The sequence below is a fragment of the Talpa europaea genome (assembly GCF_964194135.1).
Source record: "Talpa europaea genome assembly, chromosome: 10".
Classification (NCBI taxonomy): Eukaryota; Metazoa; Chordata; class Mammalia; order Eulipotyphla; family Talpidae; genus Talpa; species Talpa europaea.
In genome coordinates, this window is record NC_140077.1 from 63,755,968 (window position 1) to 63,768,867 (window position 12,900).

General features: G+C 51.7%; 1 protein-coding gene across 1 annotated transcript; it reads left to right on the plus strand.

Moving 5' to 3' along the window:
* Nucleotides 1-10,784: 10,784 nt before the first annotated feature.
* Nucleotides 10,785-12,900, plus strand: DERL3 (derlin 3; the record flags this gene model as incomplete). The annotated part of the gene is made up of 7 exons (XM_084244446.1): nt 10,785-10,877; nt 10,985-11,050; nt 11,133-11,206; nt 11,319-11,412; nt 11,882-12,077; nt 12,624-12,714; nt 12,819-12,900. 7 exons carry the CDS (start codon nt 10,785-10,787, stop codon nt 12,898-12,900), a joined length of 696 nt encoding a protein of 231 aa, XP_084100572.1.

A 12,900-nucleotide genomic window follows, 5' to 3' on the forward strand; every position in this document is an offset into this window, starting at 1 on the left:
CTGCGGGCGCCGGCGGAGCCGCAGGCTGGATGAGAGGGAGAACGGGTCTCAGATCGCCGCCCGCGCCGGCGGGGCCGCTCCGGGAGAGGCCGGCCGCAGATCCGGGCACGCCTGGAGCTGAAGAACAGAGTCCACTGGGCCGTATTAATCTTTTGTTTCTCAGAGCTCCTCAGGACTTTATCCAGGAGTAGGATGAAGTCCAAAACAAAATTACACTTGCCAAAGGTGCTATTTTTGTGATCACAGAAACACAGACTTGAATGTGACCTTAGGAAGCCATCTGAGCAATCGGACACGTACCACAGTGATAGCGCAGTATCATTTTCTCACGCTTGGGTTTTGTTGCTCTGAACTTTAAGATATTTCTAAAAACATCACGCATTTTAAGAAAAATTACATTAGGAGTTGCTAATTGCATGCTTTTTCTGGTTTCTGTTTTACTTTTTATGCTATCAGTTATATTAATAGTGTTTAATGTTACTCATCCTTGAATTCTTGGGGTAAACACAACTTGCTCATAATGTTATTGTTGCTATCAACACCAACAACATTGTTGATTTCAGTTGCTAAAATTTAAAGATTTATTTATTCATGCATACAAGAACTGGGGTACAGACCAGAGGTGGGGGGAGGTGTGTGAGAGGATTCACCAGAGACAGAGTAGGAACAGAACAGACTGACTGAAATGCGCTGCTGAGGGGAGCAGCAGATGGAGGCAGGAGAGGTCTGCTGCGCCATGTGGGTAGCTCCCTGGCCAGCCTGGGATCAAGCTCCTGCTGCAGAGGCTGCGGATAGCTTTATAGTGCTGAGACTCAACCCCTGCGTCACCAGGGAGGCCCCTCAATTGCTAACATTTTAAATAGATTTATTACTTTAAAACAACTATTGTTTATTCCCTTTTAGAAAATTGGTAGACAAACAAGGAATAAATGGAGCTAGACAACTGATTATTTATATGGGGAAATGAAGTTGAATCTTACCTTACTCTATACATAGAAACTATTCCAGGGCCTCCCTGGTGGCACAGGGGTTAAAGTCTCAGCGCTATCAAGCTATTGCCAGTCACTGCTGCATGAGTTTGATCCCTGGCCAGGGAGCTTTCCCTCATGGCTCAGCAGACTTCTACTGTCTCGCCTTCTACTCCCCTCAGCAGTGTATTTTTTTTTTTTAACATTTATTTATTTATACAAGCACTGGGTACAGTCAGAAGCGCGGGAGGATGAGAGAAGTCACCAGAGCCAGAGGGGAGAGCAGAGCAGGCAGACTGACGAAGTACACCGCTGAGGGGAGCAGCGGGCGGCAGGAGAGGTCTGCAAGCCGTGTGGGACCCTCGCTGGTGGCCAGGGATTGAACCAGCGCTGCAGAGGCTGCGGGCAGCTTCGCAACCCAGCACTCAACCGCTGCGCCACCGGGGAGGACCAGCACTGTATTTTAGTAGATCTGCCTGCTCTGCTCCCCACTCTGTCTCTGGTGAATCCTCTCACACTCGCGCCCCTCTTCCCCCCGAACCTCTAGCCTACACCCCAGTTCTTCTATGCAAAAATAAATGAAAATAAATCTTAAAAAAAACCATTCCAGGTGTATACAACCCTAATGCAAAACACAAACTTTAAACATAGAAGAAAATATGGAATATTTGTATAATCTCAGGATAAATAAGGAAAAGCCATATGAGTGTCATGAGTATTTAACCTCATTAAATTAGGAATCTGTGTTACAAGACAACACAAGGTGAAACTAAAAGCTTGGGGGCCTCCCTGGTGGTGCAAGGGGTTAAGTCTCAGCACTATCAAGCTACTGGCAGCCATAGGAGTAGGTATCCACAAGCATATGACCAACAAAGTATTAGTATTCAAAATAAAAATTTCCCATATCAGTAAGGAAAAGAAAATAGGCAGTCTACAAAAAGAGATTTTACAGAACAGGAAACTGAAGTGGCCAGAAAAAAGAAAAAATTTTACCTGTATTAGCAATCAGAAAATAGAAATTAAATTCACAACAGCATATTGTTTCACACTCCACTGCCTGGCAGCTTAGTTCTGGAAATTCCATGATGTTAAGAATCAGTTAAAATTTCCTAGTACTTTTGAAAATTGGTGCAACGACCCTGGAGAGCAATTTGGACATGCATCTAGTAAACTGAAGTTGCAAATTCCTGACAAGTCAGCAATTCCAATAATTCCTCCACTCCTGGGTATGTCTTAAAGAATTTTTAAAAAAGATTTATTTTAATTTATTTATGCATACAAGAACTGGGGTGTAGGCTAGAGGTGCAGGGAGTGAGAAGATTCACCAGAGACAGAGTGGAGAGCAGAACAGACAGATCTACTGAAATACACTTCTGAGGGGAGTAATGAGAGAGACAGGGGATGTATATAGTGCTATGTGGGTTAGCTCCCTGGCCAGGGATCAAATTCCTGCCCCAGTAACTGGAAATCGCTTGATAGTGCTGAGACTTTAACCCCTGAGCCACCAGGGAGGCCCAGAATTTTTTTTTATTATTATTTTTTTAATAGAGACATGTTTTATTTATTTATTTGTTTGTTTGGTTTTGTTTATACAAGCACTGGGTACAGTCAGAAGCGCGGGATGGTGAGAGAATTCACCAGAGCCAGAGAGGGGAGCAGAGCAGGCAGAAGGACTGAAGTACACTGCTGAGGGGAGCAGCGGGCGGCAGGAGAGGTCTGCGCGCCATGCGGGACCCTCCTCTGGTGGCCGGGGAGCAGCCGGGGATCGAACCGGCGCCGCAGAGGCTGCGGGCAGCTTCGCAACCCAGCACTCAACCGCTGTGCCACCGGGGAGGCCCCAGAATTTTTTTTTTTTTTAATAAATCTGACATGTAACATTGTGTGCATCAGAAAAACTCATAATCTCAAGCTCAAGAACTTCTGCTCATAAATGCAGCATTGTTTATATCAGAAAACTGGAATCCATCAGGCAAATGGAAAAATAGACAGTTGTACACACTAGGAAACCACTCATCTGTTAAAAACAAGGAACCAGAGGAACAGTACTAATATGATTAAATCATAATGCTTTGTGAATAAAGTTGCATAGACTATAATGTCTTTATATTTGAAAATACACAAAACAACACCTTAAGTCTATGGCTGATGGGAATACATGCACATGTACTGAAAGCTTAAGGGTGTACATGGGATGAGAAGTCCCAAATTCAGGATTCTGCTATGCTGATATTCCATTGCTAACCCCCTTCCCTTGGTTATCCCTGAAATGCTACTTGGACACCCTAAAGCTATCCCACCTCACTGGAGTCAGGGTCCAGGTGTGTAGGTACCCACAGCTAGTAATTTTTATCCTTAAACAGAAAAGCCTGAGGTTTCTCCTTGGCAAATACAAGGTAGGAGTATAAAAATCTTGACTATATGAAAATCATGGTTATGAATATTTGTGGCATCTGGGTGCTGATTTCGATTCCTCTCAACAGCCCACAAGAGGTAGCTTTGACATCTGTGGCTGGAGCCCTAGACTGGTGCCCCCTGAAAGGGATTGCTGGTGAGGCTAGATAGCCCCAGGGAAAATGCCAAAAAGTGGGATGAAGCGACTGATAAGTAATACAAGTGACTGCAGAAGGGCACTGATGCAGTCAGTCTCTGTAATTTAGCTTTTGGGGTTAGTGGATTTGGGCCCCCACCAATCCGATTTTTCAGAAGGCTGTTGTGGCCTGGCGAAGAAGGTGGAGACCAGGAGCCAAGCCTTTTATTTGGATGCATGAGTGTGACCATCTGTCAGGGCTTTTCATGTAGCCAAGTGACTAAAACGGTTTCAGTTTTGCTGTTGTTGCCGGAGCCAGACACCTTGCTGAGATGTGTGAGTGTGGTTGCTTGTGGGGCCGTTTGGCCACTATTGTTTTGAGTGTCACTTATCTGGTGTTGTGCTGGGGCATCCCAGCAGCTCATGGAGCATCTCCTGTTGCATATTTTGTTGTCTTTGTGAGTCAAAACCTGGCCTGTAGTCTGGCTGCCATGTGTACAGTGACAGGAAGACGCCATTTTGGACACGTGGCCTATTGTTTGGGAGAGGAGCTCCGCATCCTCGTGGCGGGAAGACGCCATTTTAACTGCCTTTGTGCAGGACTAGAAAACACTGGACACAGCTTTGGGTAAAGTAAAGGCCATTTTGGGCCTCAGTAACTCTCTGTTTTTCCCTGGCTTTTAAATGAATCCCTTTGTTGTTGTTCCCTGAGCCTAAGTAGTCTTACAATTGTGTGCATGGGTAAAGAACTCAGTGACCAGTAAACTATGTGGACAGTGTCCTTGGCTGGTTTTAATGCCCCTTGCTGCCCTGTATCAGCTTCAGCCTTTTAGAGGGAGTCCCTAAGATTCTGTAAGGTCAAGCACTGGAAGGCATCAATCCTACAACTCTCTGGACTTTGGAGCTGTTGTTTTACAATCTCCAGATCCTGATAGCAGATCCTTTGGTGTAGGGTTCATAGCATTGCCAAACCAAATGGTGAGGTATAACAGGGTGGTCCCCAGGAAAAAGGGAAGTTCCAGGTTTCCTGCCCCACCCAAGGGATGGTGGAGCTGAGCAGGGAGAAAAGAAGCTACAGAGGAGACTGAGAAGGAAGGAAGCAGGATGGAGAGCCAGAAGGAGACCCGGAGGAGGCAACACATGGAGCAGAGAGACATGTGAAGAAAGTGCCCTTGCCTTTTGGTTGTGGACTGGGTGACACAGATGTGGGTGAGAGACCCACAGGGAGGTGACAATGGTGGTTTTTGTCTTGATTTTGATTTTGCTCTTTTCCTCCCAGACTTATCTGGGTTTCTGATCCTTTTCTGTGGGTCCCCACTGAAAGGGTCTTTAGACTTGTGGCAGGCTTTGGGACCTTGCTCTGGGCCAATCCTGCTTGGGTGGACTTTTACCCATGAGGGGATGGGTAACCGTGGGTGCTTGATTTAGAAACTATATTCATTGCCTTTCTTGCATTGTTTACTAATTGTGTTAAAATTTCTTTTCATTAAAGTCTCATATGTTTTGTGTTGATGGGGTGGATGGCAGAACCTATTTAGAGCAGGTAGGTTTGCGGGGTCTGGGGTGCCCCTCTCCCTGCCCTGTAACAGGGGGAGTTTTGAAAGAAACCCTTTACTTCTGGGCCTTGCCTTCCTGCTTTGCATTCTCATCTGGCCCTTGTTCCCCAGGTGTGAAAGAGGAGTGGAGGCGAGTGGAGGAGGTATAATTGACCCAAAGTCACTAGCTGCTCAGGGACTTTTGGGCAGATGATCAGTGGTGGATGAGGAGCCTTCACCCTGGCCCTGAGAGCCATGCCCTCACGTTCCTTCCTACATGCTATACATGCCACAAGCCTCTCTGCAGACGAGGAGACTGAGGCCCAGAACAGATAGGCACTCCGCAGGAAGCCGGGAGAAGCTCAGCACACACTAAAAATAATACAGCAAACTCTGCTGCTCCTCTCTGACCCCAACCTGTCCCATAAAATACCTCTGCTGGCTACTTGGGTTTCCAGACCAGGCCCGCACGAGGGGCGTCCCTGGGATTGGGCTTCCAGATGGGGAGGAGGGCGGAGAAGAGGGGACGGAGGGCAGAGGGGCAGGTGTGGGGGTGTGGGGGTGTGGGGGTGTGGGGTGTTGTGGGCCACGCATTCCTGGTAGGTTTCTGGGGATTTCTCCCACACTGCCGAGACAGGCTTCCACCACAAGGGGGCAAGAGAAACCCGGGCTTTGCAGGAGCAGGCACCTACCAATCCGCAGGAGCCATCAGCTCTGAGGATTCCACTGCAGGCGGGGAAACAAAGAGGCCTGCGCTGGTGCGCCCCCAGATCTGGTGATATTTCTTTGAGCAAGCCGCCTCCACAGTCCTAGACGCTTAGACCCTGGCAGATATATCCGTACCTAGGTGCCTCCTGTTCCATCCAGCCCGAGGTGATTTCACTTTATCCTGGGGGTGGGGTTGGTCGTGGGGGGAAGGTAAAAGCTGGAACATCTCCTTCTTTCCCTGCCATGTCTGTGCCTCTGTGCCCACCTGGTGGGACCCAGGTCAGGGCAGTGCCTTTCACTAGAGCCAGGGCTGAGGTTGGAGCTCAAAGTCCCTGATCTCTCCCCCCCTACCCCACTCCCAAGCTCAATCTAGCAACATTACTGCCTGAATGTGGTAGGTGGGTTCCCATCACAGTTTGGGGTAGTTAGCACTTGCTCACCAAGGGGCTCAGCAGTTCTGGGCCCTCCTCTCTCTCTTGTTGAGCCTCGGTTTACTCATCATTCAACCTTGGTATTGAGGAAGTGCTGCAGAATGGAAGCAACCCATTACTCTAATAGGTACAAAGCTACTCAAAGGGCCCTCTTCGCAGCCTTTCCTGTTCTTCCTACTTGGACTGGAACGCAGCCCCACACCAGGTGCCTCCCCAGGGGGCACTAGGGTAGAGGTTAGGAGGGCCTGTTGACCTTGGGCACCAGACGACCAGGATGGGCAGTAATCTGCCACCAAGCACAGCAGCCTGGCCACAGGCCTGGCTATGGCCCATGTAGGGTAAATGGAAGTGATCAGGTTTTTCTGCCCTCCTATGCTCAGTCTCTAAGCTCAGGTGCGCCAACTCCCGCACACCCACACTGTACTCCAGGTGCTGCCATCAGGCTCGCATGTAAGACCACAGGTGTCAATCATTGATGCTAATGGCAGGAGGGCGGGAAAAACCTGATCACTTCCATTTACCCTACAGTGTCTGAGCATCAGCGTTTGGGATTCAGTGTTTTTGGATCTTCAGTGATTCCAGGGTCAGTGATTTCAGCCTCCACTGCACCCATCTTCCAGAAGGCTGTTGCAGGCCTCAGAAAGACATGGAGAGGCCTTCAGCAGCCAACCTCAGAGAGGAAAAGTTCAAAGGCTTTGCAAATAGCCAAGAGACTGCAACTGTTCTGGTTTTGCTGCTGTTACAGCCTGGCATTGAAGGTGAAGACCCAGAGCTGGGCACCTCACTGAGCTGCATGAGTGGCTGTTTGTTGGGTCATTTGGTTGCTGCAGATGCTGTTTTGAGTGTCGCTTGTGTGGTGCTGTGCTGAGGCACCTCAGCAGCTCCGGGAGCATCTCCTGTTGTCTTTGTGAATTGGAACCTGGCCTATAGTCTGACTACTACGTGCTCCAGGCCTGCAGTGGCAGGAAGACGCCATCCTGGGCATGTGGCCTATTGTTCAGGAGAGGAGCTTTGTGTCTTCAATGGCAGAAAGACGCCATCTTAGCTGCTTTTGTTTAGGACTTGAAAACACTGGACATTGCTTCGGGTGAGGCAAATGGCCATTTTTGGCTTCAGTAACTCTTTGTTTTTCCCTGGTTTGTTAAATAAATCCCATTATTATTGTTTTCTGAACCTGAGTAGTCTTGCAATTGTGTGCATGGGTGAAGAACTCAGATAGTGACTGACCAACTATTCAGGCAGTGTCCTTGGCCAATTTCAGTGCCCCTTGCTGCCCTGTATCAAAACCATTTCTACTCTTATCCCCTTCTTCCTCCAAAGTGTGCGATGTAATCCTAACCTACTGTCATGCTTGAAACTCTGTCTGGCTCCTAAAAGGTAAATGAAGTTAATGAAGTTATCAGGCTTTTTTTAAAAAAAAGATTTATTTATTTATGCATACAAGAGCTGGGGTACAGGCCAGAGGTGTGTGAGGGAGGGAGGTGAGAGGATTCACCAGAGACAGAGTGGGGAACAGAACAGGCAGACTGACTGAAATACACTGCTGAGGGGAGCAGTGGGTGAGTCAGGAGAGGTTTGCTGCACCATGTGGGTTGCTCCCTGGCTGGCTGGGAATCGAACTCGTGCTGTAGTGGCTGTGGATAGCTTCATAGGTTGCGTCTCAACCCTTGTGCCACCAGGGAAGCCCGGCTTTTTAAGCCCTCCTGCCATTAGCCTCTATGGCCGGCACCTACGGGCTTGCTGCCTCCTGTGATTGTGGGTACATGGGCCCAGAGTACAGGCATGCGCATGTGTAAATGGGGCCACTTGTGCCAAGGGCCGAGGCAGGTCACTCTGAGACGGCAGGGAGGAGAGAGCCAAAGAAATGCTCAGGAGAAAGCTGGTCTGTCCCCTGCTTCAGTATTAAAGGCCTGTAAAAATCTACTGAAGGCCCCCAGATTATCTTTTCATCTGTGAGAACCGAAAATGAACCTACCCAGCCTGGATGGTTCCAAAACCGCTCCCCACTGCCTGTGGGACAGATGGTCCAGCCCTTCACAGCCTTACACGTCACATACAATTCCTGGCTCCCACATTGTCCCTATCCACCCCCACCCCATGCCACATCACAGTTTGACTAATATTCATCCGCTGCCTCCCTCCCCATTCCCCCCAGGGACCCACTAATTGCTGGGAAATCCAGATTTGGCTACCAGCTTTAGGAGGCCAGCCCTGGTTACTTCTTCCGCCACCCAGGCCTGACAGAGGCCACCTGGATGCTTTGTGGCTGTTGCACACGGGCCTGAGCAGCTGCTGCTAAGTGGGTTCCGGATTCAGTGCTAAAAATATCCCCATGACCCAGACAGGAAGGGCCAACATGACACAGCTGCTCTTGGGAGGGGCTGACTGGAACTATGGTGGAGGCCAATTCACTGTGGTTTTGGGGGTATCCATGTGTTCACAGCCCCCAGGAAAGGCCTCTGATGGAGGAGTATGCAGAGCCTGAGCGGAGCACCATGTGTTGTCAAAAGGAAAATGCAACTGCCTCCAATATGTTCACACGCACTCAGAGTGAATGGGATCTATTCTGACAAATGTGACCATGGCCTGCTTGATTGGAAATGGAAGCTCTCCAAGGGGGGCTCCCTCAGCCTGCTTCCTCTGCCCAACCTCTCAGTACCTGGGTCCAACTCCTGTATCAGGCAGACTAGACCTCTCATTACTCCTAAGCCAAATGCACCTCCCCCTTTATTGCTCCCACCTGACAGAGGCTCCTCAAACCACTCCTAGGGAACCTTTCTTAGCACCCTCATTATCTTGGGATCCACTTGACATAACTTTCTTGGCTGATTCTTCCCCGTTTCAGGAGAGGCCCTTAGGGACTTCAGGGCCCCGACCAAAGCATCCCTCATTCTGGACACTTTTGTCCAAGGCTGAAGACCCTGAGTTAGTAAAGGCACACCCATCTGGCACCTTCGTCTCCTTCATACCCACCACTGTTCTAGTCACCAGCGAACCTGGCATGGCTGCGTGCCACAGGCCCCCGGTCACATGTCCCAGGACTTCTTACGGCCTTACTTCTGAAATCCTTACGTGGCTCAGCTCCTGGACCACCTCCTTCAACCTTCCCTAGTCTCCCTGGCTGGGTTGGTCTCTCTCTCTGACCACTGAAGTTCAGGCTACACAGCACTGCCTTTTCTCTTCTCTATAGTCTTGCCTGTGGGGCACCTCATGCAAATTCAAGGCCACAAATGCCACTGGTCTACTGATGACTGATACCCACACTCAGACCACTTGCCCAACTTCTCTCCCAAAACCACACTTGGATTTCTCCAGGAGCATGTCATACAAACACTCCACTCAACAAGGCCAGACACAACTCTCCATCCATCTGTCCTTTGCCCACACATTTTTCATCTCACTAAAGGCCAGTATCATTCATCCACCTTGTGGCTCAGACCTGGAAGTCAGCATTGACTCCTCTTTCACAGCTCTGTCTAGTCTATGAGAAAACTTTTTCCACATACTATCCCTGATCACCCTTCAGGCTGTACTTTGTCCAAACCACCAATGTCCTCTGCAGTAGCCCCCCACTCCACCCCCCCACATAATTGATTCCTCTGGCTGTCTGCGGTCCTTATAGCACCCGCAGTGACTTGTTAAAAAGTAACAAGCATCACCTCACAGGCTTCCTGGATCACCCCATCGAGCACTGGGCCCGCTGCACTATCTCCCACCTGCTGTTACTCCCGTCAGTACTGTCACAGGCCTACTGATTGCCTGTCTCCTCCGCTGCATCGCAAGGGATAGTCGTTTGTTGGCTACTGAATCTGCAGCATCCAGAACAAGGGCAGGTACACAGTCGTCACTCAGTAATGGTTAATGAATGGATAAGTGGACTCTCCCTTTCACCAAAGTAGTAAGGGCCTCTCCAGTCTGTCCACTTGTTCCGGTCTGCCGCGACACCCTTACGCCCCGCCAGGGGCTGCAAGTCTCCAGTCCTGCCTCTACTCCCGTCGGTCCCAAGGCATGTTCAAACGGGCTCCTGGATGTTAGGGGCGGAGGTGTTTGGGGACGCTGCTGAGCATCGCCTTTGCTATGTGTGGGTTAGGAGGCGCTGTGTCTGGTTCTCAGCGGCAAGAGCTTGTACCTGGTCGCAGGCCCACAAAGGTGGACCAGCGCTAGCCCCGTGCTTAGCTCCCCTCCGCCCCCACCCGTCTCCTCCCCCACCCGTCTCCTCCCCCTTCCGGTCTCACGGAGCCTGTATCCGGTCTTTTCTCCCCTAACAGAGTAACCTTAGTCCCGCCCCCATGGTGGCGCCGTGGGTCTTCGCTATTGGTCCTCCTCTAAGAAGGCCGCGAAGCAGGCCAGCTTCCATTGGCTACATATTCTCTTGCACCGCCCCCACGGCTACCACAACAATCGCCACGTGCTCACCCTTGGGGCCTACTCATTGGCCGCCAGGCTCATCCCCATCCTACTCCAGGCTTCCCGCTTCCTTCCCCTATTGGTTACAGGGCCCAGGGCCCCGCCCACCCCGCGTGCCTCCGACGCGGATTGGCAGAGGGAGCGAGGCGGGACTTGGAGAGATTAAAGACCACGCCGCGGGTCTGGCCCCGGGGGCAGAGACGGCTCCATGGCGTGGAGGGGACTGGCAGCCGAGTTCCTGCAGGTGCCGGCGGTGACACGGGCCTACACCGCGGCCTGCGTCCTTACCACCGCCGCAGTGGTAAGAGGGCCGGGAGGGTGGGGCGACGCCATGGTTAGAGCGAGGGGTTTTCATGGTTACAGATGGATTTCCCCGGGGCAGCCTCTGACCCTCCCCTGGTTCCGCAGCAGCTGGAGCTTCTCAGCCCCTTCCAGCTCTACTTCAACCCGCACCTCGTGTTCCGGAAGTTCCAGGTGAGACCACCCCGCCCCTTGCACCTGCCGGCTCAGCCCCCGCCCCGCGCCGCGCCTGACTGCCCGCCCCACTCCCTCGCAGGTCTGGAGGCTCGTCACCAACTTCCTCTTTTTCGGGCCTCTGGGATTCAGCTTCTTCTTCAACATGCTTTTCGTGTATCCTGCGCCGCGACCCAGGCGGGAGTGGGAGGGGCTGAAGGGCTGAAGGAGGTCGGGAGCGGGGAAACCGAGGCCCTGCCAGGTGGCATTTCCTATATGAAAGCCGCAGGTTCCGATACTGCCGCATGCTGGAGGAGGGTTCCTTCCGCGGCCGCACGGCCGACTTCGTCTTCATGTTTCTCTTCGGAGGCATCCTTATGACCGTATCCTTCCCGGACTCTACAAACACAGCGTCTCTGGTTCCAGCCTTTGTTGGTCTCAGGCCCTGATGTGAGCGCCGGGGCCGGGGAGGGACATCACTCCAGCTTAGGCATCATCAGGCATACATCCTGTGCTTGCTCAGGGGCCTGGACTAGATCCTCAGTGCTGTACCACAGTACAAAATACCACCAGGCGATAGGCCAAAGAGCCAAATGGGGTGCTGAACCCTAAACACCAGTGGTCGGGAGAACCTGGGTCGGGGGTAACCGGCAGCTGGAGACAGAGATGAGGTGGGAGGCAGGGAAGATACTTTGGGCCTGGGAGTTAGTTTGGCCTTGAATGGAAGGGTGCATATAGGGGTGATGAGAGATGGGAAACTAGTGTGAGGATTGGTAAGTCAGAGGACCCCAGGCAGGAGCCAACTTGGCCTGCACCAGAGGAGGGCCTCTCAGCACCTTGACTCTGGCTCAGCTCCTGGGACTCCTGGGTAGCCTGTTCTTCCTAGGTCAGGCCCTCACAGCCATGCTGGTGTATGTATGGAGTCGCCGCAGCCCTCAGGTGAGGGTCAACCTCTTCGGCCTCCTCACTCTTCAGGCGCCATTCCTGCCCTGGGCACTCATGGGCTTCTCACTGCTGCTGGGCAACTCCATCCTCGTGGACCTGCTGGGTGAGCCTGTCTGTCCATCCAGCCCATCCCAAGCAAGTCTGTCTGTACCTGAAGTTATGGGGAAGGGCCACCCCAGGCTGGCTGCTTTGTTAAGAGCCCTTCCCTCCCACCTGCACTGAACCTCTCATCTGTAACCCCAGCTCTTCTTTCTGCCCTCCCGGGATCTGTTGGCAGTCTCTTAAACAAATTAGCTGGCCTACAGGCTTCACATATTTAGGCACCACCTGCTGATGCTTGTGTAGATCCTGACCAGGTGGGGAATGGCTGGGTCAGGTTTCCAGCCATGGCTCCTATTTCTAGTGTCTCAGGCTCTACTCAAATTCTGCCCACTGCTGGGCCCTGTAAGCTTGTCCTTCAAGGTCAACCCTGACTCTGCCCTGGGCTGGCAGCCTGTATAGGATGTTGGGCATTCACGCTCCAGGGCTTAAGCTTACTCTGGGCCTGGCTGGGCCGATAGAGCTCTACACAGAGGCCTGTAGTAGGCTTTGCTGACCTCAAGCACTGGACCATGGAGGGTGGCTTCAGCAGTCTGAGGCTCTCTCACAGGGATTGCTGTGGGCCATATCTACTACTTCCTGGAGGATGTCTTCCCCAACCAGCCTGGAGGCAAGAGGCTGCTGCTGACCCCTGGCTTCCTGTGAGTGCTGCAGATGACATCATTCCCCTACTCTACCTTACAAGGTTCCCTACCTCATCGGGGTCCCACCGGGGCCTCAACTCAGTGTTGGTCCCTCCCCACAGGAAGCTGCTACTGGATACCCCAGAAGAAGATACCAATTATCTGCCCCTCCCTGAGGAGCAGCCAGAAACCCTGCCACAATGA